Here is a 27999-nt window from a genome sequence, read left to right on the forward strand (position 1 = left end):
CCACTGAGAGAAGGAGAAGGAAACCAGGAATGTCGTGAGTGCAGGTGTTCAACCTCTGCTGAGTTGTTTGTGGGTTTTGTGAAGAGTAGGGGCAGCCTACAGGTCAGCAGAAGCCACTCCTGTCTATATTCTTTTTTCCATCAGATCAAGGACTGTGCCTGGTGTTCAGCTTATTGCTTGAATAAACTCAGGGCTTGGTTGTCATTCTCTTAACTTCTCCATGAAAGGGCCGTGTTTGCCTGCACAGACTGTGGGCACGAACCCGGGGCATTTGGGCCACCCTGGCTGCGGTGGCAGAGCCAGCTGCCACAGGAGGTGAGATCCCTTCTCTCAGACTCCCAGCTCAGAAACTCCTGTCCTTGGGGAACCCCTGGGGCACAGACTCTCACATCCATAGGATAGGCTCGTGGAGTTGTCGTCGTCGGGGAGCTCTGACCTGCTGCCCTCTCTGGTCAGCTCCGTAGGAGTCACCCAAGGGGAGGACGCTGAAAAGTAATCTGGGTGAAAATACCAAAAAATACGGAAGAAAGAGAAAACAAGCCAGGTTTGATTTAAAAAATATTTAAGAGACACGTGTTTTATTGTCACAGAACATCACTTAATAAATACTTTAGCAGAATGATGAGCCTGAATCACAATGATAGAGGAAGAGCTTGGGGACAACTAGGAAGGCAACATTTTAAACTTTTAACTTAAACCTCAATTTGCCAGCTCCATCCTCTGCATCAGGCCCCAAGGTCGGGCGGAGAACCTGTGTCCTTCGGCGCAGGGGCCCAGTTTCTCACCTCGGCACGGAGCCGGGTCAGTATATGGAAGACCAGTAACAGCGGCTCTTGATGACCTGAAGCAGAGGCTTCCTGAAGGTGAGGAAGATGACGGTGCAGGCCACCAGCAGGGTGAGGCAACTGGGAAGAATGAGCACCAGGTATAGCAGGCCCATGTCCACCCGCTCCCATTTGCAGTCCTGAGGCATGCCTCCGGGCAGTTCCATTAGGCGAATGACCTTGGAGGAGAGGTTGCAAGTGACCATGGCCAGGTCGGCAATGGTGTGCAGGTGCTGCAGGGACCCCCAGCCCTCCACCCCACAGCAGTCATAAGGATTCTGACTGAGGTAGATGGTGCGTAGACTTCGGGTGAGCTGCTCAGACACAGCCCTCCAGGGAAGGCTTGTGAGAGAGTTTCTGCGCAGATCCAGGGTCTGCAGGGCTCGGCTGCCCCTGAACCGTGGGAAACTGGTCAAAGAATTCCCTGACAGATCCAAGTTCCTCAGATTCCCAAACCCAGAGAAGTCCAACTCCGTGGAGCTGGAACGGAGGCCCACGTTCCTGAGAGACAGGACCTGTAACGTGGGGGCGATATCCCGGAGAGGGGTGACAGTCCCGTTCAGAACCCCCCAGTTGCCGGACAGGTCTAAGTGGGTGAGGGCGGTCCCCTGGAATGAACAGTCTTGTAAGGCCCCCAGCCCGCAGCCCTCCAGAGAGAGGCTCCTCAACGAGGCCACGTTCCGGAAATCCACACAGCTTGGGGGGCCCAGGCGGTGCAGGTCCGCCGGCAGGGGGCAAAGGGAGATCTGATTGTGGCTCATGTCAACTGTAGTGATGTTACTGGCATCAGCAAAAAGGCCAGTGGGGATGCCCATGAGCTGGTTGGAGCTCAGGTTGAACGACCGGAGGCTCCTCAGGCAGCCGTGGAGGCCTGGGGCCAAGTGCAGCTCCGACAGCTGGTTCTGGCTCAGGTCCAGCTCTTTGAGCGCCCCGGGGGGCTCGTGCTCTCGGATATGAAGCGTCACCAAGCAATTCTGGTTGAGGTTCAGGTGCGCAAGGGAAGGCATTTTCTTCAGGAAGCCATCGGGCAGGTACTGGAACTGGTTCTGGCTCATATCCAGGAAGCGCAGCTCGGTGAGGTCGCTGGAAGCAAACTCCTCCCAGAGGTTGACGGTGGTGATGTTGGTCACATTGCCGTCCACGAGGAGGAACTGGGCCACCATCTCCCGCGGCGAAGAGGCGTTGTACAGGTCCCCGTAGAAGCCCATGTTGTTGTCCCGCAGCAGGAGCGTGTGCAGCTTGCCGCACTGGGGCAGGAGCGGGAAAAACAGCAGCTGGTTGTGCGAGAGGTCCAGCGTCTCCAGCTCAAAGGCAGCCTCGGCCCCGGAAGCCAGGAACCATTCCAGGACATTGTAGCTGACGTTGAGGAGGCGCAGCTGGGTGAGGCTGAAGTCCACGATGCAAGGAAGGTTGTTATAGGCCAGGTTGAGGTGCCTCAGCTCGGTCAAGCCATCAAAAGCGCCGCCCTCAATCTCAAAGATGTAGTTTCTCTGCAAATCCAGCTCCCTGAGGTGCCCCAGGCCCTCAAAGACGGAGTCGTCGAGCCTCATGACAGTGTTCCTCGCCAGGGACACGGACTCCAGCGAAGACAGGTTCCGGAGCATGAGGGCCACCATGTCTTCCGTCAGGGAGTTCCCCGACAGGTCCAGCGTCCGCAGAGCCCGCAGGCTGCGGAAGGCAGCCGCCGTCTCCCTGTAGCTCTCGGACAGGGAGTTGTCGGGCAGCGCCAGGCTGCGTAGACGGGCCTGCTCGCGGAAGGAGCCGCGGCTGATGCGCTCCAGCTGGCAGCCGCGCAGACTGAGGCTCTCCAGGAGCGGGTAGTGCCGGAGGGAATGGTTCCACAGGGTCCTCAGCGGGTTGGCGTCCAGGAGGAGCATCTGGGAGTACGGCGGGAGATGGCTGGGCACCAATTCAAGCTTCTGCCCTCGGCAGTCGGCCACTCCATCAGCCTAGGCCCAAAAACACACTGGTCAGCAGGGAGGGGGCCTCCAAGGCGGACATTTATGCACAGGATCCTGGCCTGTTCCCTGGACTATTCCGCCAACCACTGGGAGGGGCTCTAGAGATTGTATTTTTTTTTTTTTTAAGGGAAAAAAGGACAGGAAAATGTCGCACAAAGGGAACTTTTCTCTGTTCTTTACCGTCACATTGAAACAGTCAGCTAGGAGCTGGGGCCCAGACCTCACTCGAGACCCGTTCGTATCAGAGGAGAGTTGAGCTCCTGTCCATTGGCTTCTGAGCAGGGACAACTGTGCCCGCGGTGTGGTTTCAGCTGTGAGAGGAACTGAGGATCAAGGCGGTACCTGGGTGTGAATCTCACCTCTGCCATTTATTTCCCAGGTGACCTTGAGCAAATAACTTAGCCTAAGTCTGTTCTTCCCTGTGAAGAATGGAGATGAAGTACAGAGTGCCTGCCTCAGAGGACTGCAGTGGGATTGGAAGGGAGGCCGCACAGTGCCTGACACAGGAAGCACCGTTCACCCAAATGGCCACTGTCATATCCTTATCGCTATTACCATGACATCTGTGAGTCCAGCAGGATCAATGCCAGACAACTGAGATGCTGTGGCATCTTCATTGCACCCAAAGTAATTTTGCCTGGGATGTTCCTCTACATTCTGGATTGATCAATATTAAAGCCGAAAAGGACTTTAGAGCTCATCGGCCCTCTGAATGGTACAGAGAAGTGAGGCCTGGAGAGAAGTGAAGAGCCAATGGCATTGCAGGGACAGGAGCCCAGAGCTCCTAATGCCCAATTCGGTGCCCTTCCTGGGTGCTGTTCCACCACGACTGTGCTGCATAAGGAGGCAGGATGGATGGAATGACCCTGTTCTCTCCGCAGAAATCACACAAGCCTCAGGATGCTTCAGCGCAGCCCCATGTTTTACGAGACTGGCAAAAACAATCTGTTGCAGGATGTCAGATGTCTAGGAAAAAAAGTTTTAAGGGATAAGATAGAAGAACAATGGCTTTCCTTTTCAAGGATTGGTCAGTTAGGACAAGGCCAGTGATAGCGGGAAAAAAATCTTTTTTTTAAATTTATTTATTTCAGACAGAGAGGGAGAGAGAGCACAAGGAAGGGCAGAGGGAGAAGCAGACTCCCCACCGAGCAGGGAGCCTGATGTGGAGTTCAATCCGGGTACCCTGGGATCATGACCTGAACCAAAGGCAGATGCTTAACTGACTAAGCCACCCAGGCACACCCCAAAATTTTTAATAAGACCAAACTGTCTAATAATCTACTTTTACCACCCTTGATAATATGTGCAGATATATTACTGTGGCAAGAAAAATAAATTTGACCACATCTGTTAAGCAGCTGTATATTACTTCACTGCACAAAGAGCACAGTGTTAAAGAACAAGAGTTCTAGGGTCGGTCCAGTCTGGTTCTGCTTTTCAACAAATGGGTGACTTTGGGCTGTTACCTAACCAGTCAGGACCTTCATTATTCCACGTGTAAAACAGAAATTATATTTATAATTTTCTCACAGGGGCTTCTTTTTCTTGAGGATTCAGTGTGATTGTTTAGGTAAAACAATACAGAACCTGGCACGTAAGTGCTTGATAAATGTTGGCTTGATGATTAGCATTATTTGATTAATTAATCTATTGTTGAGCATTGGAGTTGTTTCTAATTTCCAGATGAACATCAGAATGAATTTGTCAAGTTCCTGTCACACCCTCCAGAAAGACTTTGGAATTTTGATTGGGATTGCATTACAATTATGGGTTAATGGGGGGGGTGGATAACTGATGTCTTTACAAAACTCAATCTCCCCCTGCAGAAATAATGTATTCCTTTATTTGAGTAAGTGTTGGTCTTCCCCTAACAGGGACTCTCTGGAGAATGTTGTGGTTAGGGGCTTTCTTCAAGCCATGGGACCCTGTTAAAGCACAGCCACTGCAACTCTGGGGTCCCACCTCTGTAATCCCCTGGCAGCCCCAGTGAAGGGCTACAAAAAGACCACATGACTGTCAGAGCCCAAGAGAACCTCACCATGGCCGCTTGATGACCACACATGGCTTAGGCAAAGAGGGGGACTGGAGATAGCTGGACTCCAGAAACTCTCAGCCCTAAGCGAGCCACAGGGAATCCAGTCTTTGAGCTCCTGGCAGCCCACCCCCCTGCTCCTCCCCACCAGGCTGGAAAGGGTCAGGTAGGGGGTCTAGCCGGAGCCCTGAAAAGCTATCAAAGAACTCACACTTTATTCCCTCTTTGTCTAAGCCTGACTCCCTCCTGAATCAGCTACTGGGAGGCTAATCTTCAATTGCCTCTCTAAGGGAATAATGGAAGTCTGAAGTTGTAGCAGAGACTAACAACAATAATACTAGATAAAACCCATAGCTCCTATTACATACAAGGCACTGTTCTGAGAGCCTTATATACACTATTTAATCATCATAACAATGCAGTATTATAGAATTATGGGCTGGTACCACTATTCTGTATCTTACAAAGGAGGAAACTGAGACACAGAGTGCCCCCTGCCCTCCACCAATGTCACCAGCTGGTAAGCTGGGGTTTCAACCCACTCTGGCTCATAACCACCACTCCATACTGGAGTATCTTACAGCACAGTGGTTAGAGGTTACTAAAAGTGGTTAAGAACCATGACCAGCTGGGCTTTTGAGATTTTTCAGGGTTGAATGTAGATATTACCCTGACATTCAATTTGTCCTCCCAGTGCCTTGTATATAATAGGACTCAAAGACTGTTTATTAAATGTATGTTTCCCAAGCAGACTTTTGATATCACAGACTTACAGGCAACAGAGAACATTTCCAGAAATGTGCTCAGTCGTTATGAGCCAAGTCTGTTTGCACATACAGGCCAAAAGCCCTGCAGAGGGTAAGCTGTAAAAGCTCAGCTCTCCACTCCCTGGATCATCCTCAGCCTGAACGTGATTGAGGATGTCACTCTCAGCAGCACCCCTGTATTTGAGCCCTTGCTACTGGCTCACCCACAGGCTCTGAGTCAGGGCTTCTCCAACTGTACTACGCCCTGCTCAGGGATTCCGACACCATGAGTGGATCTCGACCGTCCAGACATTTAACAAGCTGTTATTGTTCTTGACCTCGGTCTCTGGGACCTCCTATCTTCAGCAGGTATGAAAAAGACGGGGCAGGGACTGCCTGGTCTTTCCCAGGTATCATCCTGACCTTTGGTTCAGGAGCAGCTTGCACACGACAGCCCGTGTGCAGCTACAGAGTGACTCAGACTCCTTTCTTCTCTGCCCTCTTGGATAGACAATCCACCAAAATGAGCTGATCTTTGTCAGGGCAGAGGCAACAGACAGCTCAGAGTTCCTGGGAAAACTCACCAACTCGCAGCCCCCTTCAGAAGCTGCTGTGGCCATTCCACTTTGATTTCTCCATTCCAGTGTCAAGAAGTGAAAACCCAGGCAGAGCCAGAGGGACAGTAACTCCATCTCAAGTGCAGCACTGCAGACAGAGGGCAAGGAAAAAAGTGGGTCAGAGAAGGACATCTCTGAGGGCTGCTTTGCACTCTCGGTCGAAGGAGCTGGTTCCCAGCTGTGTCTGGTCTTGGAGGCCCACAGCTATAAGGAGGCGGAAACCCACAGATTCTTCAAATATCTCAGGTTAGCCAACACTTTCAGCCTCTTACTGCAACTATAGAAGGCACTTATTTTTGTTTTGCCTCTGCGATTTGAGAGACAGGTGGCTGAACACTGAAACTTGTAAGAGAGAGGCAAAGGACTCAAGGAACCAGGTCTCAGGTCACCTGGAGTTTGCCATGTTTTGTAGTTCTGTTGAAGTTTTCTTCCCAAAGCTCAAATCTGCCCAATGCCTCACCTGAGCTCAATAAATATTTGCTGAACAAATGAATGAATGAAAGAACAGTGTATTGGGATTGAAATATTATTTGTAGCTTCTGGTTCCATAAAGTTACTAATTAGTGTATTGACACGAGGCTTTTAGGAGGGTAGATCTCATTGGAGATGAGCCCTTTGAAAACAGCCCTTTGGGAAAGAAAAAGGACTTTGATACTGTGCCTGGATGAGAGAAAAAACTGAAGGGCAAATGGAGAGTCATCTTCAGATATAAAAAGGATTATTGATGAAGTGTGGTCGCCAGCTCTTTGGCAAGTGAACACAGAACAGGAACCAGGAGAAGCCTTAAATTTATACATCTACCAACAGAATTTTAGAACTAAGAGACTATAACAGACATCTGGTATGTCCTCTGCCATCACAGTTTTACAGGAGAACGTTCAAAGGCCCAGAGATAATAACGACTTATTCAAGACTCCAGATCAACTTAGGACAGGGCTGAGAGCAGGCCCCAGGCTCCCTTCCCTGAGCTCCTGTAGTAAGCAGCATCATTTCTCTCCCTGAAGGTGCTGTTGAAATGACTGCCCTCTTGTTGGGAGGGCTGATAGCCCAGTGGCATTCCCCTCTCAGCTCTGCGTTCCTTACCCTCAGAGGCAAGCGCCTGGCCCCAGCATTTCAACTGCTCCATCCTCTCCTTGACATCCCCCCAGGAGGTACCGCAGGCCCTGCTCTCTAGTCTTCTCCTAAGCCAGCAGCACCAGCACTCATATGAACCTCCTCACCTACTTCAGGGGACCCACAGACCTTTCTCCCTCACACATCCAGGCCATCTCGGGCCCCTTCCTCTTTCTCTTTCTTTGAATGAGTTTACACATCTCTGAGGCTACCTTTAACTTCCTGGTCAGATCTGAATACTCACCAGTGAAAACAGACTAGCAGAAAAGCAAAGTGAAACCAGGTAAATCAACTATAGCTTTTATGTCAGGTCAGGTCAGCTCTCCTTACCACAGAGGGAACCTCTAACTCAGAATTCATCAGTCTTTGCTGGACACTGGGAATCCCCTTCCAATCTCCCCTTCCGCTTCTGCACCTGTGCAGAAACTAATACCTCGTGGCAGGTACAGGGCACAGATGGCAGAAGCAGAACCATATGGGCTTTGTCCTTAGGATCATTGAACACACACGCACACACACACATACACACAGAAAACAACCTTGGGATCACTGCCCAGCTTGAGATAAGGTTGCCAGATTTAGCAAATTACAGGATGCAATTTGAATGTAAGATAAACAGCAAATAACTCTTAAGTGCAATATGTCCCTTGCAATATTTGCATCCTACTTAAAGAAATTGTTTATCTGACATTCAAGTTTTCCTGGGCATCCTATATTTTACTGACGACAGACAGGGAAACGGCAACCATGGACTTGCCCCCCGCCGCCTTCCTCCTTTACCCCCTCTATCAGGCTTGGGATGGTACATGCTGCTGTCACAATCAACCTTCCAGAAGAGCCATTTCAATTCATATCGAAATGCCAAATCTAGGTGGGTGCAGGGCAAACTTGTGATTTCTTCAGGGAGAATGTAACTCTTTAAACTGGAATGCTAGATAGGCCCAATGTCATGCCCAGGGTGTAATTTTAATTTCTGGGTCAACGAGAAAATTTTTGCGAATTTAAAATACACTTTCTCCTTCCTCCTAATCAGCCAACCAGGAAAGAAAAATTATTGCTGTTCCTTCTGGGCGACTCCTCTCATGAGGCAGCATGGGAAAATCATAGGCTTTAGAACCAGACAGACAGGGGTTTGAATTCTGGCTCCAGCATTTGTTCTCTATCCTTGAGCAATTCATATAAAGTGTCTAAGACTCAGATAATCCTTCTATAAAATGGGGATAATAATAACTATTCAGAGTTTTTATGAGGTCAAGTAGCATATGTGAAAGTGCTTCATTTACTATGAGGATGCTTAATAAAATAATTACTATTTATGAGTTTCAAATACTATTGAGCTGGTTGAGTGGTTGTTATTTATTAACTCCAAGGTAATTTAAAGAAGGAAAAAGAATGAAAAGTGTGGATGGAAGAAGAACTATATCATTATGCCAACTGAACATGTGAAAGGTATGCAGGAAGACTGCATTAAAAATTCTGTGTTAATAAATTCCAGAATAAGGTTAATCCCACTAGCAAATGATTATGCTGGTTGAGAGCTGGTTGTCCTCAGAGAGCAGTCTTACCCTGCTCTGTACCACAGGGAGTTCACTTCTGAAGGCTGTTTCCCCAGTTCTGGGTGTCAGCTGCTCTCCCGATGGTTTGGTCAATGGGAGGCACAACGGGAGGTTAGACAGCAGAATACCCCGAATCCAGGGTATTTCTTTCCCTCTCTCTCTCTGCCTTGGACAGAGAAGTCCTTGAGCTTTGACTGGTGACTACTAGACTCTAGTAACATCCTCTTGCCTCTATTCTTCCCCTATCTACGGAAGATCACAGCTTCCTGAAATTGCTAACCTCTGGATTGACTGTCTACTTGCCCATTACCTTCTTAGCCTCTTCCATCATGTTTAGCCAATTTCCTGCATTAAATTTCCTCTTTAAAAAGTAATCTGGGCGTTTCTGTTTCCTGGTTGGACCCTGACAGATGTGATGACATAAGTGAGAATGGCTTGGGATCAGTCCTAAATAAAAAGATACATAATGACCCTAAGAAGAATAAAAGGCTTTCAAAATAATCACCATTCACGTTGAGAAACACTATTCCGGGAGTGTACAGAACGACTTCTCAGAGGCATAGTATTGCAAAGAGTACAAGATGAGTTTGGATGCCAAGTCTTACTGGAAATCTCAGGAACCCTATACTGCGTGCTTAAAACTGCTTCCCCTCCACCCATAATTAACCCCAGCTGGGGGAGGACCACTCCACAGAGTATCCAGCGGTAAGAGAGCATCTAAGCTTATGGCAAATAATAACTATCCCACTTCACTCCAATCTCTCTGACATCTTCTAGAAAATACATCCATGTATAAAGCCAAGTCATCTTAACTACATTTTTGGTAGAGAAAGAGAACCGAAAGGAAAATAATTATAATGGAGGGCACACAGGGCAGTATGACATTAATAATTTAAATAAAGTAACCTGGAAACCCACCCCCCAGCCTCAGATTTAAAAGGGCCTGGATCCACGGTTCCCATTTCACGGACTGTGAACCACTTTCAGGAGCCACAGAGGAAATGGAGCCACAAGGAACTGCCAATCAACCTGAGTAGGGTTTGAGTAAGTACCACGTCTCCTCTGGGTCTGGGTGGCCAGCAGGGAAGTCCCCTGTATAAAAGCTGAGGCCCTGACAGGAGAAGCAGATGGCATTTACAGACTCTGCTTGTATCTTCTTCTTAAACCAGATAACAAAATTGAAGTGTTCCTTCTAAGTGTGGAGGCAAAAAATGGTAAGTCTTGCTCTCTTTTATACAGAGTCTACAATTCTGTATTCTTCTATTCAGTTAACAATTTCTATAAGGTCTCTATTTTATCCAGTCATGGTTTTCATGGTCATGGCTAACACCAGAGATTGTGAGCTTCTAATTAATGAAAGACAAGGCACTAGTGACCCAGGTGCTAGCCAGGTCTGTAATACATCTCACCTGGAGGTATGAGGACTCTAAATCTGACCTTCTGTCACAGGAAGTCCTCTTAGTATTGCATTTATATTTCTTCTTTACCTTCTAACTATTTTGTTTGTGTTTAGTCATCACAAAATGTCCTTGCCAGTTCTTCCCTAAGAAGTCCTTGAAATATTAGAACCTCCAAATGCTTTATGGCATCCCCTGGGCAATCCTTAGTCTTGAGGCGCAGCATTCTGATTGACTATCATGGAAACCTGTGACTCAACCCTTATCAACCCCATGTCTATAACAGTGTTCCTTTTTTAAAAAAATTATTTATTTTAAGTGATCTCTATGCCCAACATGGGGCTCGAACTTTTGACCCTAGGATCAAGAGTCGCATGTTCGACCCACAGAGCCAGCCAGGTGCCCCTATATAGTGTTCCTTTTTTAGGCAGAAATACGATATAGCTTTTTGTCTGGTTTTTCTCTGTTCATACCTAGTTATAATAAATTAGTGGTGAAATTCATTTCATAAAAGCAACACAAATCAAGACTATATTCTAGAACAAGAGAACACGAACAGTGAGGAAGAAGATCGCAGATCAACTGCAAAAATTCCTCTTTGTTTTGGAAAGTATGCTTGTTTGCTTTTTCTGGTTCCACAAAATAGTACAGAGAAGCTCCTGCTTCACTGAGCCAAGTAAGGTCAAAGAAGACCAAGGGAATGGTCGTGCGGGCTAAAAGGGATGGAGCATTTCCTCCTCTCAGACAGGGTGTCCTGATCCTGCTGGCAGCAGCTGGGCTGTATGCTGGGGGAGCGCTTTCCATATCCATTCCCATGCCCACCTCAGTTCTGGGCTCAGGACTGCTCAAATGGAAGATGGCAACATGTGGCCAAGGAATGGCTTTAGTGAGGGGCTGTGCGGGTGTTGCTTGCTTTTGCAATGGACAGGGAAGAGAGGGTGAGTGAGATCTCTTGACTGGTCTCTGCTCCTTGAAGTCCTGTCGTTTCCACGTCCCCGTCGTCACAAAATTTACAATTGTTCAGGGGTGCAGCAACATCCCTAGTTTTGTTAGATTGTCTAACATTGAAACATATATGTATACTACTTTTTCCCCCAATGCATGTAGATTTTCCTGTATTAATAAAATAAAACTTTTTTTTTAACGAGTAACTAATTCTAAATAGTTTCCTGTCATGTTGTAATGTCTTAATCAGCAGGTAGTAAAACACAACCACACATAAAAGCCTATCCACAGGTATTTTTGTCCACAAAAAGATCTCATACTGAAAGTTTGGGAATACTAAGGAATAACTCTGACTTGAGTTTTGGTTTTGTTGTATGGGAGGGTTGTGATTCATTTTCAGGAAAGGAGGCTGGATTTCTAATATCCAGAGGCACCCTGCATACCTCACCCCCATATTCTTACTTCCCCACCCCCTCTCACCGCTGCTACTACAGAGTGAGGAAGGCACCCTCTTTGCTAAAGGTGCTATCAGTAAGTGTTAAGAGTGTTATACATACATTAGCATGTAATTGAGAATTTTCCCCTTAAAATAATCAGAGAAGCTGAAAAAGTTTTAAACAAAGGGGTCTTTGGAGAAAGATGGCTACTCAGAGGTGCTGGTGTCAGAAATAAATATTTATAGGGACACCTGGGTGGCTCAGCCATTAAGCATCTGCCTTCAGCTCAGGTCATGATCCCAGGGTTCTGGGATGGAGTCCCACATCGGGCTCCCTGCTCAGCTGGGAGCCTGCTTCTCCCTCTGCCTGCCGCTTTCTCTGCTTGTGCTCTTTGCTCTCTCTCTCACCCTCTTTTTCTCACAAATAAATAAATAAGTAAACAAATAAATCAACAAAATCTTAAAAAATAAATGTTTATAGACCGATCTGAGGGGAAGAAATCTCTAGAAGCAGAGAATGCATAAGCACAGGGTGTGAAAGTGCGAGGTTGGCCTCTGTGAACATAAAAGGCACAGGCGCTAGCTGGAGGTCTCCACAGAAAGGGAATCTGCCTTTGTTTAAAAGTAAAAGAGCAAATCCCACCTGGGATCCTAGAAGAAAGAGAAGGGCAGCTGGTCACACACTGTAGAGAGCAAAGACTAAAGAACAGAAACCCCAGTTGTGACCACTTCAAATAATTCCTACTACCAAGAAGTATTTGAAAGCCTCGGGTAAACAGCTCTGGTCTCTTTGATCCATAGCAAAAAATTAGAGTGACTTTAGTCCTCACCAAATGTTCAAACTTAGCATCTCCCATGGCGAGATCACTTGACACTCCGAGCTTCTGGGTAGGGCGCCTTGGGAAACACAGAGCCCCATCTCTGCAGTACCCTTGCCAAGAACATTTGCCCTGGACCCAGTCATGAGGAAACAATCAGATGGATCCAGGCTGTACACTGTCCTATGAGACAACTGGCTTGGGCTCTTCAAAGAAGTCAAAGTTTTGGGGCGCCTGGGTGGCTCAGTGGGTTAAGCCTCTACTTTCGGCTCGGGTCATGATCTCAGGGTCCTGGGATCGAGCCCCGCATCAGGTTTTCTGCTCATCAGGGAGCCTGCTTCCCCCTCTCTCTCTGCCTGCCTCTCTGCCTACTTGTGATTTCTTTCTCTGTGTGTCAAATAAATAAAATCTTAAAAAAAAAAGAAGTCAAAGTCTTGAAACACAAAGAAAGACAGTGGAGGGGGAAAAGGAAGAGGTCTGAATACAAGTGAAGAAGAAGCACAGTAACCAAGGGTAATGCATGTACCTCAAGTGGATTTGGGAGTTTAAAAAAATCTCTAAGAGGGCGCCTGGGTGGTTCAGTGGGTTAAGCCTCTGCCTTAGACTCAGGTCATGGTCTCAGGGTCCTAGGATCCAGCCCCGCATAGGGCTCTCTGCTCAGCAGGGAGCCTGCTCCACCCGCATCCCCCACCCCCCCCGCCTCTCTTGCCTCTCTGCCTACTTGTGATCTCTGTTAAATAAATAAATAAAATCTTCCAAAAAAAATCTCTAAGAGAAAAATTTGAGACAACTGGGGTAAATTTATATGTATCTCGAATGATGTATTTTCAGATGGTATTATGTACAAGTGATATTATCAGATTACTGCTCATTTTCTTAGGTATGAAAATGATTTTTTGGCTATGTAGGAAAGTGTCTTTATTCTTGAGAAATGTCTGCTGAAGTATTTAGGGGTGAAGTTTCATGATATCTATAATTTATTTAACCTACTTTTGCATGGCCTGGGCTGCAGGTGGAGAGAGAAAATTAAAGCAAAATATTACCAAAAGATAAATTTAGCATGATACTTTCTTTTAACTTCTCTGTAAATTTGAAATTTTTCAAAATAAAAATAAACAGGGAACATGAGATAAATGTTGGAGTTCCTAAAAGAAGAGGGGTAATAATAGTAATTTGTTGTCCCAGTATTTCTTGGAACATAACATTTTTTTTTTAAAGAATTTATTTTTTTGTCAGAGGAAGAGAGAGCACAAGCAGGGGGAACAGCAGGCAGAAGGAGAAGCAGACTCCCCACTGAGCAAGGGGCCTGATGCAGGACACAATCCCAGGACCCTGGATCATGACCTGAGTCGAAGGCAGACACCTAACTGACTGAGCCACCCAGGCGCATTCCGGAACATAACATTTTTCAAATATTCTCCTGAGAAGACTGCTCAGTAAACATCTGATAAAAATGCATACACATAAACCTTAAAGATAGCCTAAAAATTCTAGCATTTGACATTCAAACTAGAGCCTCCAGATAGCTTCTCTCCTATCTGAAAGGAACCCCTGAGTGTTAGATCACATGTTCTGAATTGAGGTACTAACATAACTTCCACCGTCCAGGTCAGTCGATAGCTCTGTCCACCACACCTGCAGTCCCTCTGAGAGGCAGTCCTCAGGGGAAACACATGACCTCCCTGCCACCTTCACCTCTACCTCCACCTCCAACAAGCTCATAGAATCTTGGGGGAGCACCTGACCAGAGGAGGTCAATCCTTACATGCAGCCAGCACCCTCTGAGTGATCCTGATGCAGAGACAAGGGAGAGAATTAGGTAATTTTTTTAAAAAAATAGGCTCCACGCCCAGTGTTGGACACTTAACTGACTGAGCCACTCAGATGCTCTAAATTAAGTAATGAACAGTGGAAACTGGAGCTAAGAGGCACAGAGAGAAGGCAGAATTGAATATTTAAGGGCTCTGCCATGAGGAAGCAGAAGCTATGAATTAGATGACAAGGTGCATAAATAGAAAAGAATGAGCCTGGTAGTGGGTAGTAAGGAGGGTATGTATTGCATGGAGCACTGGGTGTGGTGCATAAACAATGAATTCTGGAACACTGAAAAAAAAGAAAATTAAATAAAAAAAAAAAAGAAAAAAGAAAACCGTCAACAGAGGGCAGAGATCAGAGAAACTGAAATAGGAAGAATGACAAGAAGATGGGCCCTGCAGGCTGGGTGGCAAGGATGGGCTCTGAGGCTGCCTTTGGGGCTCCTGATGGTTCTCTGCAAGGCCAGGTCTATTTCCAAGCTCCATGTTTTCTCATGATAGCATCCCCATGCCCCAACCCCCCAAGGGCAACTGCTGGATCTTGCCAACAAAAAGGAGTTAACTAAAATAAGACTTGTTCTTTGGGCACCTGGGTGGCTCAGTCATTAAACATCTGCCTTCGGCTCAGGTCATGATTCCAGGGTCCTGGGATCAAGTCCTGAGTCGGGCTCCCTGCTCAGTGGCAAATCTGCTTCTCTCTCTCCCAGTCCCCCTGCTTGTGTTCCCTCTCTCACTGTCTCTCTCTCGTGTCAAATAAATAAATAAAATCTTAAAAATAAAATAAAATAAGACTTGTTCTTTAATAAGCTTAAAAACAAAGGACAAAATTGAACAACAAGGTGCATGTGAGTTTTATGATGCTACCTGAAAATTAGAGAAAGTGGCTGAAATACGAATCTAGCAACGTATTTCTCAAAGTGCATCCTACAGGCAAGAATGACAGAGGGACAGGAGAACTAAAGAGCAGAAATTTGTTGGGAAACAAGATATTAAACTAGTCTTGAATTATCTCCCTATAGATTACTTATTAATTTTGCAAAGGCGAAAATAGCAGTTATACAGTGGAGAAACTGGCAGCCACCTCCTTAACCAGATGGTCAAGTTACTACAGGGACTTACTAGGGTTACTTGGCAAAATCCGAATATAAACCGTGGATGAAATAACAATATTATATAGAGGCACCTGGGTGGCTTAGCTGGTTAACTGTCTGACTCTTGATCTCAACTCAGGTCTTGATCTTAGGGTTGTGAGTTCAAGCCCCGAATTGGCATGGAGCCTACTTAAAAACAAAAAACAAAAAACACAGTATTATAGTAATGTTAAATGCCCAGATTTTGATCATTGTGCTACATTTATGTAAGAGACTAATCTTGTTCTTAGAAAATATACACTGAATTGTTTGGAGGTAAAGGGGGATGTCTGCAACATTATTCTCAAACCATTCAGGGAAAAAACCACATGTGTGTGTATGTGTGTTTTAAGTAGCCTCCATGCCCAGTGTGGGGCTTGAACTCACAACCCTGAGATTAAGGGGCATGTGCTCTACTGACTGAGTCAGCCAGGCACCCCCATATATGTAGTTTTAACTAAATAAATAGAGAGAGAGAAAAAACAAATATGACAAAATTTTAACAACTGGTGAATAAAGGTAAAGAATTTATGGGAATTCTTTCAGTTAATTTTGCAATTTTTCTGTAAGTTCAAAATGGTTTCAAAATTAAAAGTTACAAAAAATTAACACATAAGAGCACAAACAGTTTTAGGGGCACCTGGGTGGCTCAGTCGGTTGTGGCCAACTCTTGATTTTGACTCAGGTCATGATCTCAAGGTTGTGAGATTGAGCCCATCATGGAGCTCCTTGCTAGAAGTGGAGGCTGCTTAAGAGTCTCTCTGCCCTGCCCACCACCCCACCCCCACTGACCCTGCTCCCTCCCTGAAAAAATAAAATAAAAATTAAAAAAATAAAAAATGTACTCTAAAACTAATTATATTCTTGTAACAGGAAAATTGACTTATTTTGGGTACTGACAAATCACCATGTTAGATAATTGTAGACATCATCTCTGTTTTATGAGAATCTGCACATAAAACTAACTTGATTTGCAAGACTTTTGCTTGGAGAAATTGTTCTGACACCAAGCAAATGGTTTAGGAAGATATATTTACTGCTTAAAATGTAGTCTGGAAAAGGAAAGAAGAACAGGGAGGGAGAAAGGAAAGGAAAAAAAAGAAAAGCAAGAATAGCATTTTGGCTCAAATTTTAAATTCAAGATGGGGGGGACCTGAGTCCTTCTGAGCAAGGCCCAAAAGATAGATAGATAGATAGATACAAGATAAAAACTATTCAACTTTTCAATAGTGAGTTTAGGATTACTTTGGTAACAAGCTATGAAATCTAAGATGTCTAAAAAATTTTAAAATTTAATTTATGCTCTCTTTCCCTACAAATAAGCCACAGGCATACTTTAAAAATCGAGAAAATCTAAGAAAAATGTCTAAAAAAGTTTAAAATTTAATTTGTGCTCTCTTTCCCTACAAATAAGCCACAAGGCATAATTCACATACCATATAATTCACACATTAAACATGTACAGTTCAGTGGTTTTTAGGATAGTCACAAAGTTGTATAGCTATCACCACCATCTAATTCCAGAACATCTGTATTACCCCAGAACAAGGCCCTATTTTCCATTAGCAGTCACTTCCCCCATCCCTTGGCAACCACTAATCTTCTTTCCGTTTCTATGGATTTGCCTATTCTGGACATTTTGTGTACATTGGATCATACGATACATGGCTTTTTATGCCTGGCTTCTTTCACTTAGCATAATGCTTTCAGACTTCATCCATGTTATAAGCATGAATGAGTCAGTAGTTCCTTCCTTTTTGTGGCTGTATAATATTCCATCATATGGCCAAATTTACCACATTTGCTCATGAATTCACTAGCTGATGAACATCGGACTGTTACCACCTTTTGCCTATTATGAATAATGCATCTATGAACATCCATGTTCAAGTTTTTATGTGGCCATGTTTTCAATTCTCTTGAGCATACCCCCTGAGAATAAAATTGCTGGGACGCGTCATCCTTCTGTTTGATTTTTGAAGAAATGCCAGACTGTTCTCCAGGTCCTGCACCATTTTACATTCTCCCTGGCAATGTACGAGGGTCCCAATTCGTCCCCATCAACACTGGTTATTTCCTGTCATTTTTATTCCAACCATCCCAGCAGGTGTGAAGTGCTATCCCTTTGAGATTTTGATTTGCATTTCCACAACATCTAACAATGTGGAGCATTTACATGTGTTTATTGACTTATTTCTACATCTTCTTTGGATAAATGTCCAAAATGTGTACTATTAATTCCAAAGATATTTTAAACTTGATTTTGGTATTATATGTGAAAGAAAATGAAGAATAGTTATAAAAGTAAAGAACTGGGTGGCTCAGTCGTTAAGCGTCTGCCTTTGGCTCAGGTCATGATCCCATGGTCCTGGGATGGAGCCCCGCATCAGGCTCCTTGCTCAGGGGGAGCCTGCTTCTCCCTCTGCCTCTATCCCTCCCCACTGCCCGATAGAACGCTCTCTCTGTCTCTCTCAAATAGATAAATAAAATCTTTAAAAAAAAAAGTTGTAAATCTTTGGCTGTATTAGTACACTCCTATATTATGTAAAGAATGTTCAGATGGCCAATATGTCTAAAAAGAACTGGCAGGGGCACCTGGGTGGCTCAGTCATTGAGCCTCTGCCTTCGGCTCAGGTAATGATCCCAGGATCCTGGGATCAACTTCAGCTTGGATCCGGCTTCCCTGGTCAGTGGGGAATCTACTTCTCCCTCTCCTTCTGCTACTTGTGCTCTCTCTCAAATACATAAATTTAAAAATTTTTTAAATTAAAAAAATAAAAACCTATATACTGAGGATTGGAGTAACATGGCATTTAGAATTTTGACATGTGAATTCTGACTTCATAATTTGCTTCTCTGGCTTTTTCTCTTAATAATGAACTTGTTAAAACATAGGCTCTTAAACTTGTTAAAACAATGGCTTTTGAGGACCCCTTGCCCCCAGAACTTAGACCCTGAAGATGGGAGAGAACATGGGCGCACTTCTAAAGGACAAGTTTACAAAATTTATTGAAGGTGTTGAAAATGTAGATTATTTTTGATTCAATAATTCCACTCCTAGGGGTTTATCCAAAGGAATTATAATGTATGTAAAACTACTTTTACAGAGATACTCAGTGCAATATTAGTAATAATAAATTTTAAAAGTGGAAACCAGGGATGCCTGCGTGGCTCAGTGGGTTAAGCCTCTGCCTTTGGCTCGGGTCATGATCTCAGGGTCCTGGGATCGAGCCCTGCGTCCGGCTCTCTGCTCGACGGGAGCCTGCTTCCCCCTCTCTGCCTGCCTCTCTGCCTACTTGTGATCTCTCTCTCTCTCTATCAAGTAAATAAATAAAATCTTAAATAAAAAAATAAAAGTGGAAACCATCTACAAGTCCAACAATGAATGGATTGGTTAAATATGTTATGATACACCCATATGATGGGACTACTGTGCTGCAGTTAAAAATGCTTCAGTGGTAATAAACTTAGCAACATGGAAAGATGGTCATAATAAAATATTAAGAAAAAAGGAAGATGCAAAATAGGATGTATAGTGTAATCTCCAGTTTGCTAAAGGAATGTACATTCATGTATGTGTATGGAAAATAGTTGAAAAAGTTGAAAAAGGTGGAAATAGTTGAAAAAATTGAAATAGTTGAAAAAGGTACACATCTGAATCTCAGCAGTGGGCAGAACTGCACCTGCTATTTGCTTTTTCCGTATCTGTATTTTTGCTTCTTTGTGTTTTCTGATTTTCCAACGATCAACTTTAATTACTATATTAAGACAAGTTGTGGGGCACCTGGGTGGCTCAGTCAGTTACACATCTGCCTTTGGCTGAGGTTATGATCCCAGGGTCCTGGGACAGAGCCCTGCATCAGCATCAGGCTCCCTGCTCAGCGGGGAGCCTGCTTCTCCCTCTGCCCCCCACCCCCCACCTCGTGTGTACACACTCTCTCTCAAATAAATAAATAAAATCTTTAAAAAAAAAGACAAGTTTTAGAAGAATGGAATCAATCTATTATTAATTAAAATATATGTTATAATCAGAGCCTAATAAATATCACTAAAGTAAAGAATTTCTTATAGGTACTTAGAATTGAAATTACTGTGAGCCTGCTTAAAATGATCATATTTGGAGTCAATGGAAGAAAAATATATCATTGACTAATAACCAAAGTAAGTTGTTTTATAGACATTATTTTTCTTTTTTGGGGTCCAGGGGATTTAGACTTGGGGCTGCATGTTCTCAGTCTGGCTTCTGGGAATGTGGCTACTAAGGGCAAAGAAGCAGCACAGGCTACGGGGACAGATGGAACAGGTTCAAAGCCTGGCTTGACCTTGAGTACATCATTCAACTTCTTGGCCTCGATTTCCTCCCCAGGAAAATGGGAATCATAATGTTTTTGTTATAAGGCAAGTTTTCAAAGAAAGTTCAAGAAATAGTCTTTGTCATATTTATAGTGTCATCCTTAGCAGGTTAAAGGTTATTGACTTGCCTGTGCTTAACCACACCCTGGGTGGAGCCCCCTGCTTTGTAAGCAGCTGGTTGTGCAAATACCCTTCCTATTTGCTTCTAGGACTTGGATCCCACACTCAGCCTGCACAGATAAGTGAGGAGTTGTAACCATGTGAATTTGCTGGCATCCTCCTTGGACGTTTGGCCCTAGGAATTTATGTGAAAAAGGACTCATCTGTTGCACATGACTGTCCTGACACATGCCTGTTCGTTCAAATTTAGTAACCGACCATATTTTTCAGAACTGTAGCATTTCTGAAGGCACTGCCCACCAGCATTTTGGAGGTGAGAACGCTCAGGTCAGAGAGATGAGATGATATGGGCAAGGTGCCACAGGGGACACAGTGTCATGGTTTCCAAGCACGGTTCAAAATACAGATGTCTGGTCCCCACCCCAATTTTCCTCGCTTGGGCTCTTCCCTAGTGACAACACTGGGCAGTCAGTGTGTGGCAGGCTGCTTAAACACTATCCTGCCGGACTTTGTCTCCTAGGGCTACAAAGGAGTCAGTGGCTTCTCTGTGTGCTCAGGGTCAGCCCTTTAGAATGAACAGAGGTCAGTTCACTCCATCCTGTTCCACGACCACAGGTTTAAAAAAAAAAAAATGCAAACAAGTGTGCTTCCAGTGGGGTGACAACACCTTGCTCTTACTGGGCTAACGGTGGGAACGTGTTGTCACTCTTGTTTATGAGAGCCCCACATAATCTCTGTGGACAGGCACCCAGCCAAAGATGCATCAGTTTCAAACCTATCATTTCCTTTCAATATCACAGGTTTGTTCTCTCTCACACTCCAGTGGGGCCGTGGGTGACAATGAGGCTGTCATCTTGCTGATCTCACAGGGTCATGTCAAGACTGAATGAGAGAATGTGTGTGGAAAACGTTGTCAATGTAAGGAAACGTGTGGACTTCATTAGTAAGACAAGGTAGCATCAGAATTAAAGGGAAGGCAGATTTCCTTTGTGCCAAAGGGGAGTGGGTATTAAAATAAACAAGACGGAGGAGCGGCAGTACTGTCTCCCATCTGAACTGTGGAGTGTGGACCTGGGGACACTCGGAGGTGGAGAGACCACCCAGAGTCTGTGGGAAACTATGGGCAGGAAAGGGATTATAGGTGAGAACCAAGGCTTATGGCCCAGAGTGGAAACGTTACCGCCACCCCTCCTACCTTGGCTCTCTTGAGTAAGAGCCCAACTGAGGAGCGACACGATACAGATTCTGGAGGGCTGACCAGCTCAGTGGGGTAGGATTCAAGCTCCCAGCTTGCTCCCCAGGCTCTCAGTTGCAACAGCTAATGTTGATCGAGTGCTCACCTTGGGATAGATGCCGTTCCAGGGTTTTTCCATATAACGATCCTCACAAAATCCTAGCAGGTGAATGTTATCTCCATTTCATACATGGTAAATTGAGGCTCACAAAGGTGTAGGCTGTGGAGCCAGAGAATGTCAGAGCTGCAATTGAAACCTCGTCTGAATCCAGCAAAACTCAACCTCAATACCGCAAGCCCCAGCCACCCCCAGATATTTGCTATCCATGACTAAATCATGTATTTTCACACACTGGTTCCTCTGTGGGAAAGGCCCTTTTTCTGGTCTCCTCCAGCTGCCAAACTCCTATTCATCCTACATGGCCCAATGCATGTGTCTTCTTCTCATCACATCCTAAGAGTTCAGTTGGGCAATGATCCATATAATAAAATTTGGTACAGAAAGTTGTAGCTCTTACAGAAGTTTTTTAAAATTTTTTTATTATTTGATTTTACATTCATGAAAAGGAATATGAACAGTTACTAGGTATTGTTAGTAATTTAACTTTTCCCCAATATTTTATTATGAACATTTTAAACATACAGCAAAGTTGAAAGAATTTGATGGGGCTTGCTGGTATACCCACCACCTAGCTTCTACTCTGAACATTTTACCATACTTGCTTTTTTCACACAGCTCTCCATCTACCCATCCCTCTATCCAGCCTTCAATACACCTTAGTTTTTGACACATTTAGAAATAGATTATAGTCACCAGCATACTTCCCCCTAAATACTTTAGGAAGCATATCAAGTGGTGTAACTAAAAATAAAGTTACTCCTTGTTCAATCTTCTGGATCAGTTTAATTAATTTAATCTCCATTTAATTGAGATTGCAAAGGCTATTTGGGGGAAAGTTTGTCTTGTTAAAATCAAAAATAAGATTTCATAATCACTGCCTTAGTGTCCTCAGCCAGAATTAGGAAGAAAGCAGCTGCCACTGCAGTGTGAATGACTGAAACCCTCTTTTATGTGCTGCTCTGTAATGGGTATTTAGATAGGTCATGGTGAAAAGTAATAAAGTTTTCATGGTGTAGTTTCAGGATGGCAGGGGAGATCATTTTGTCTTTTTCAAAATCCCTCAAATTGTACTGGCAAGGTGACTATTTGTTCTAAGGCTGGTCTTTTTTTTTTTTTCCTTTCTAAAATCTATTTGAATTCACAGAAGAATGGGAATAACGGGATTTAAAAACAAAAACAAAAACCCTTCCTCCCCAAAATAACAATGATTTTTTTAGGAATTCTTGGATAAAGCCAAAACAAGGGGATTGTAACTTACTGCTATTGGATACTAATGGCAATACCAGCACTTGAGGTTGCAAAGGTTTCTTACAGACATTTGATCTCACTTAGCTCTCTGCAACATTTTGACAAACTAGGCAGTATTACCTCTAGTTTTTACTGGGGTAAAATATGCATAGAATCTATCATTTTAACCCTTTCTGAGTGTGCAACTCAGTAGCATTAAACACATTCACATTGCCATGCAATTTCACCATTGTCCTTCTCCAGAACTTCTGCAGCATCCCAAAGCGAACCTCTGCCCACTAAACAGTAGCTCTCTGTTCAACACCCCCGCCCCACCCCCTTAGTTCCTGGTAGCTGTTCTTTGTTTCCCTCAACATTCACCTATTCTAGGAACCTCCTGTAAGTGGGGGTTATATATCCTATATCATGTCATATATCGTGTCCTTCTGTACCTGGCTTAGTTCGTTTAGTCTAATGTTTCCAAGGTCCCTCCAGGTGGTAGCAGATACCAGAATTTCATTCCTTTTTATGGCTGAATAACGTTCCATTGTACGTACAGATCACACTGTGTTGGTCCATTCACCCATCAGTGGACACTTGATTGCTTCCATCTTTTGACCATTGTGAACAATGCTGTTGTGAACATTGGTGTGCAAACATCTAGGTTCAAATACATTATCTCCATTTTACAGATAGGAAATTCAAGGCTCAGAAAGGGCAAAAATAATTGTTCGGCAAAGCCAAAACTGGAGCTGAGTTCAGGCCCGAGTAAAAGGTGCTGGAAATACACCTGCTTGTTGAGTGAACGTTCAGCAGGAGCACAGGTTTGTACTTGTTGGTAAATAGATATCCTATGAGCCAGGCCCCTCTCCTGGACCTGCCAGGACCCCACAATGACCCAGCAACCAATGATCCAGCAATCTAGCAACCTCTGCCCCGGCAGAGGTCCTAGGACACTGCTTCTTTTTTTTTTTTTTTTAGATTTTATTTATTTATTTGACAGAGAGAGACACACACATTGAGAGAGGGCACACAAGCAGGGGGAGTGGGAAAGGGAGAAGCAGGCATCCCACCCATTGAGCAGGGAGCCCGATGTGAGGCTGGATCCCAGGACCCAGGGATCATGACCTGAGCCAAAGGCAGACGCTTAACAACTGAGCCACCCAGGCACCCTAGGACCCTGCTTTTAAGGACAATGTCCATTCTGACTAGACAGTGCCCATCACATGCAGTGTTTGATGTTCTGAATAGCACCCTCCAGTGTTCATGGGGGCCCTGGGGCTTTTGTGGGGATGAGGTAACCTGTGAATGCCCTGGAGTGTACTTGTGACAAATATGAGGGCCTTCAAAGTTCTGCAAAAGGAGTTAGAAAGCCTAGAAAAAATCTGGGCCGTTAGAAGGAAATAAGAAGCCATTATTACTAAATATAACAGAAACTTCAGTTCAGGTCTTGGAGAAAGAGCTCGAGAACCTCAAACAAGAGTAAAGCCATCAGGAGAGTCCCATGAGGAGGTCTCAGAGTGTCAGTCTGGGCAGCGATAGGGAAATCATTAACGTATATGAAGCTGAAGGAGGTGAACCAGGGCCAACCATGGAATGACCTGAGGGGGGAGAACCCCGGCTTGGCATTGGGTGGGACCCCCAAGGAAATATCAGAAAGGCAGGAGAGACCCAAGGGACTGCAGCTGGACCAGATGAGGAATAACAACAGGGAGGACCAGGGGGAGCCAGTACCCAGCCTGACATCTAAAAAGGAGTGACATGAAGTTACTGGAGAACATGATGTGTACCCCAAGATGAGCCCCTGCTGGCATTGTGGGTGCTAGGCTGCCTCAGACATTGAGGTTCTGCTTGACAAGAGTCAAGGTAAAAAGACAGTGCTCAAATGCTAACTTCTGTGGAGAAATTCCCTACTGATTCTTTTCTTTCCTGGAGGCGCAGCAGAGAGTCTCTTGGGACACGCAGCTAGTCCCTGACCACAGTGATGTTTGGATTTGGGCTGGATGTGGGGTGTCCCTGTGTCTTCAAAGGGCTTTGTGGCCACATTCAGTCCATCACAGGTACCAGCCCTGCTCCTCTTGCCCACCTTGCTGCTGAGAACATGACGAGGTTCTACTTCCTCCTTTATTCCCTTTGTTCAGTCTGAAATCACTCATGCATTGAAGTGAGAAGACACATGTGGTTTGGTCTCAGCACCTGACTCCATTTACTCTGGAAATCAGTTGATTTTTCCTACCCACAATCATTTCGCCTTCTGGCGAAATTCAATTCCCCTTTGAGGAAATCACCCCTTCCTTTTTCCTTTCCTTTCTTCTTTCTTTTTTCTTCCTTTCTTTCCTTCTTTCTCTCTTTGATTTTTTAGAAGATTATTTATTTGAGGGCACCCGGGTGGCTCAGTCAGTTAAGAGTCTGCCTTCTGCTCAGGTCACAATCCCAAGGTCCTGGGTTCGAGTCCCGCATCAGACTCCCTGCTCAGCAGAGAGCCTTCTTCTCCTTCCCCCTCTCCCTCTGCCCCTCCCCCTGCTCATGCTCAATCTCTCCCTCAGCCCCTCCCCTTGCTCATGCTCAATCTCTTTCTGTCAAATAAAAATCTTTTAAAAAATTATTTATTTGAGAGAGAGAGAGCATGTGCAAGTAAGCAAGGAGGTGGGGCAGAGGGAGAGGGAAAGAGAGTCCCAAACCAACTCTGTGCAGGGTGCAGAGCCCAACACAGGGTTCCATCTCACCACTCTGAGATCATGACACAAGGCAAAACCAAGAGTCAGATGATTAACTGACTGTACCACTCAGGTGCCCTTCTTCTTCTTCTTTTTTTTTTTTTGTAAAATACACATAACATAAAATTTACCATCTTAACCATTTTCAAGCATAAAGTTCAGTAGTGTTAGGTACATTTAAATTGTCATGCCACCAACCACCTTCCTTTCTTAAGAAGTCCATGTTTGTTTGCATTTGACCTCAATCCCTGGCTCCAAGGAGAGGCCTAACCACCAGGCTGGGCCCATCAGAGCCCTCTATTTTCTTAGCCACAGTGATACAATGGGTACATCACAGATGACAAGCTCATGAGAATCAACAGAAGGATTGTTGTTAAAACTATCCGGAAAAGAGGCTTTCTGTTCCTGCTCCAGATGCCAAACTGGTGGGAACTAAGCTCGGAGCTGCAGTTCTTTGAATTCACAGACGAATGGGAGTATCTTTGCCACCAGCTTTAGGACCTGCCTAATAACAGAAAAAAAGCAAAGCTGGCCATGTTTGAGCACCTGGACCCAGCCATGCCTGAAGCTTTTCCACAAAGACTTTTTAGTTATTTAAAACAATACTTTTTTTTTTTTTTTTCCTGAAGCCAGGCTGAGTTGGATTTTTGTCATTTGCAACTAAAAGACCCCAGAACTCATGTTTACAGTGGCTTGTGAAGCTTGTTAAGATCTAAATACCAGTGTCCTTTACCACTGTCTTCACCTCTGGGAGCATTCAGAGAACCTCACCTAGCCTAGCCCAGAAGCCCCCACACACTGAGCATGCAATGTTTGTTCAGTGATGTTGAGAAGAATAGTTTGAGGGGTGGGAAAGGTGTATAATAAAGAAGTTCTATCTAGGACAAAAATATTTGTCACGAATATGCAGACCTGTCAGTAAGCATCACTAAACATACAGTATCCCCTGAGAAAGATCATGTTTTTCAGCCATGGTTGAAAGCCCACTGTCCTCTAACTTATGTGGTTGTAATGTGGGTCTGAGGACAGTGTGAGGCACATCCAGTTGTCCATCCAAGAGTCTCATTATACACTGCAGCCAGAACGAAGATCATAATTGGTATTGGCATCGCTCTTCTGTGATGAAGAAAGAAGCCAAGGACAGACAGAGGTCAATGCATTCCCAACACAGGCCCCAGGCCAAAGACTCCAGGCCCTGCTCTCTGTCTGGGAGCTTCCTGCTCTTGGACGACAGGTGTAAGCACTAAGTGGGTGTATATGAGTTTTCATGAAGATCCTATGAGGGGACCCACTAGATGAAAGCAACTTCTTTATGAAACTGGCTTTGTTTTGTTTTGTTTTGTTTTGTTTTAATCTAAAGGCAAGAATCAAAGTCTGGTTTTGTTCCACTTTTTTTTTCTTGGCCCACGATTCCCTAAAATCACCTCTAGGAACTCTCAGACATAACACGTACAAACCTATAGGTGTGTGAGGAGAAGAAATAAGTCTCGGGGCTGTGAAACCCAGCAAACCATCAGCATCCACAGAAGCAGTTTTTGCGGCGCAGTGGGTAGGTGAAGGGGGCACGCGCGATCTCACAAGCCAGGTCCTATGTAGTGAGTGTTTCTACCATCCAGACTCCTACAGGCTGTACCCATAAGCGAAGAAACCTCCAGTGGGGTCTCCTCTGTTCCCCTGGAAGTGCACCACTCACGACCAGGCCTATCTAGGCACTCCATTCTTAGGAACCTGCTCAGCCTCCTGTAGTCCCAGGCATGGTTGGACACGTGGCCACCTTCTCTCTGGGGCAAAGTGAGCCAGCAGCCCATTCTGAGGCCATTCCGGAGAAGCCTGGTCAGGGGCCCCTCACTTAAGTCAGCCCCTAAGGGCATGGGAATACAGCTGAACCCACTACAATCTGGTCCACATGGAGAGGCCACCAGGGCTGGGAAGAGTACTGGACAAGGGGTCAGAGGCCTGAGGTTTAGTTTGTCTCTGAGAGGAGAAGTAACAGAACCCTAGAGAACTTCCCAAGGACAAACACTTGGGGGAAGGGGCTCTGCCTGTCTTGCTCAAGTTCTATCCCCAAAGCCTTGAATACACCTACCCTCTAAGACAGCCATAAATACGTGTCTCCGTGCCTTCATCTATGAAATGGTGATTCTCAAACCACGTTATGGGGGAGGAAGGGAGATCCAAGCACTCAGCAGGCTCAGTATTCACAGATAGTCTCATTACCTGCAGTCACTCCGCCCCGGGAGGGAGCATCATTGTTCCCATTTCACAGATGAAGAAATTGAGGCTCAGAAATTCTCCCCCGAGCGCCAGGACGCAAACCCTCAAAAGAGGAATCTGAAGGCTCCACTGTTTTCACTACACCACACCACCTCTGTCAGCTCAAGTGCTCCCAGAGGGAGGTTTTCCACCTCCCCGGCGCGGTGGCCCCCAAAGTGAGCAGCAAAGCGGTGGCATTCGTAGGCAGCAAGCCACAACTTCCCCGTCCGTCCCAGGCTGTGGGCCCCGGACACGGACCTCCCATCAGCCGGCGGCGCCCGAGCTCGCCCACCCCAGCACGGCCGCCCCGCAGGAAATACTCACGGCTCCCGCAGGCCCAGGCGGCTCCGCGGGGCGCATCCTCTCCCGGGGCTCCGGCCTCCTAGAGAGCAGCCGAGCGCGGGGCTGGGCTGCCTCCTCTCCCTGGGGCATCGGATTATTTTAGCACTTGCGGAAGGAACGGACGGAAACTGTAGTCACATGGAGAGCGAGGCGCTCAGCGACTCAGCACTCGCGGAGAGCAGGCATCTTAGAGGGAACTGCGGGCGGTGGCAGGGGGATGGGAGGGGGGCGGCCGGAGAGACG

General features: G+C 45.4%; 1 protein-coding gene across 2 annotated transcripts; it reads right to left on the reverse strand.

Annotated features, from left to right (window-relative positions):
* Positions 1 to 545: 545 nt before the first annotated feature.
* Positions 546 to 27933, reverse strand: NRROS (negative regulator of reactive oxygen species). 2 transcript variants are annotated; one of them, XM_032869360.1, is made up of 3 exons: positions 27739 to 27863; positions 6148 to 6268; positions 546 to 2773 (listed from the first exon to the last, which is right to left on the reverse strand). In XM_032869360.1, the coding sequence occupies exons 2-3, from the start codon at positions 6253 to 6255 to the stop codon at positions 803 to 805; spliced, it is 2079 nt and encodes a 692-aa protein (XP_032725251.1). In that variant the 5' UTR covers positions 6256 to 6268; positions 27739 to 27863; the 3' UTR covers positions 546 to 802. The 2 variants fall into 2 exon arrangements, with proteins under 2 accessions (XP_032725251.1, XP_032725250.1); XM_032869359.1 differs by lacking the exon at positions 6148 to 6268 and having other exon boundaries at positions 27739 to 27933.
* Positions 27934 to 27999: the final 66 nt, after the last annotated feature.

This window comes from Lontra canadensis, unplaced genomic scaffold (assembly GCF_010015895.1).
Source record: "Lontra canadensis isolate GAN:19392208 unplaced genomic scaffold, GSC_riverotter_1.0 scaffold38, whole genome shotgun sequence".
Classification (NCBI taxonomy): Eukaryota; Metazoa; Chordata; class Mammalia; order Carnivora; family Mustelidae; genus Lontra; species Lontra canadensis.

Bases quoted from the DNA above. Each gene is read 5' to 3' on its own strand.
- NRROS (XM_032869359.1), bottom strand. From the start codon at position 27,846: ATGCCCCAGGGAGAGGAGGCAGCCCAGCCCCGCGCTCGGCTGCTCTCT. The intron at 2,774-27,738 runs GTGAGTATTTCC...TTTTGGGCCTAG, and splicing joins CGCCTGGGCCTGCGGGAGCC to GCTGATGGAGTGGCCGACTG.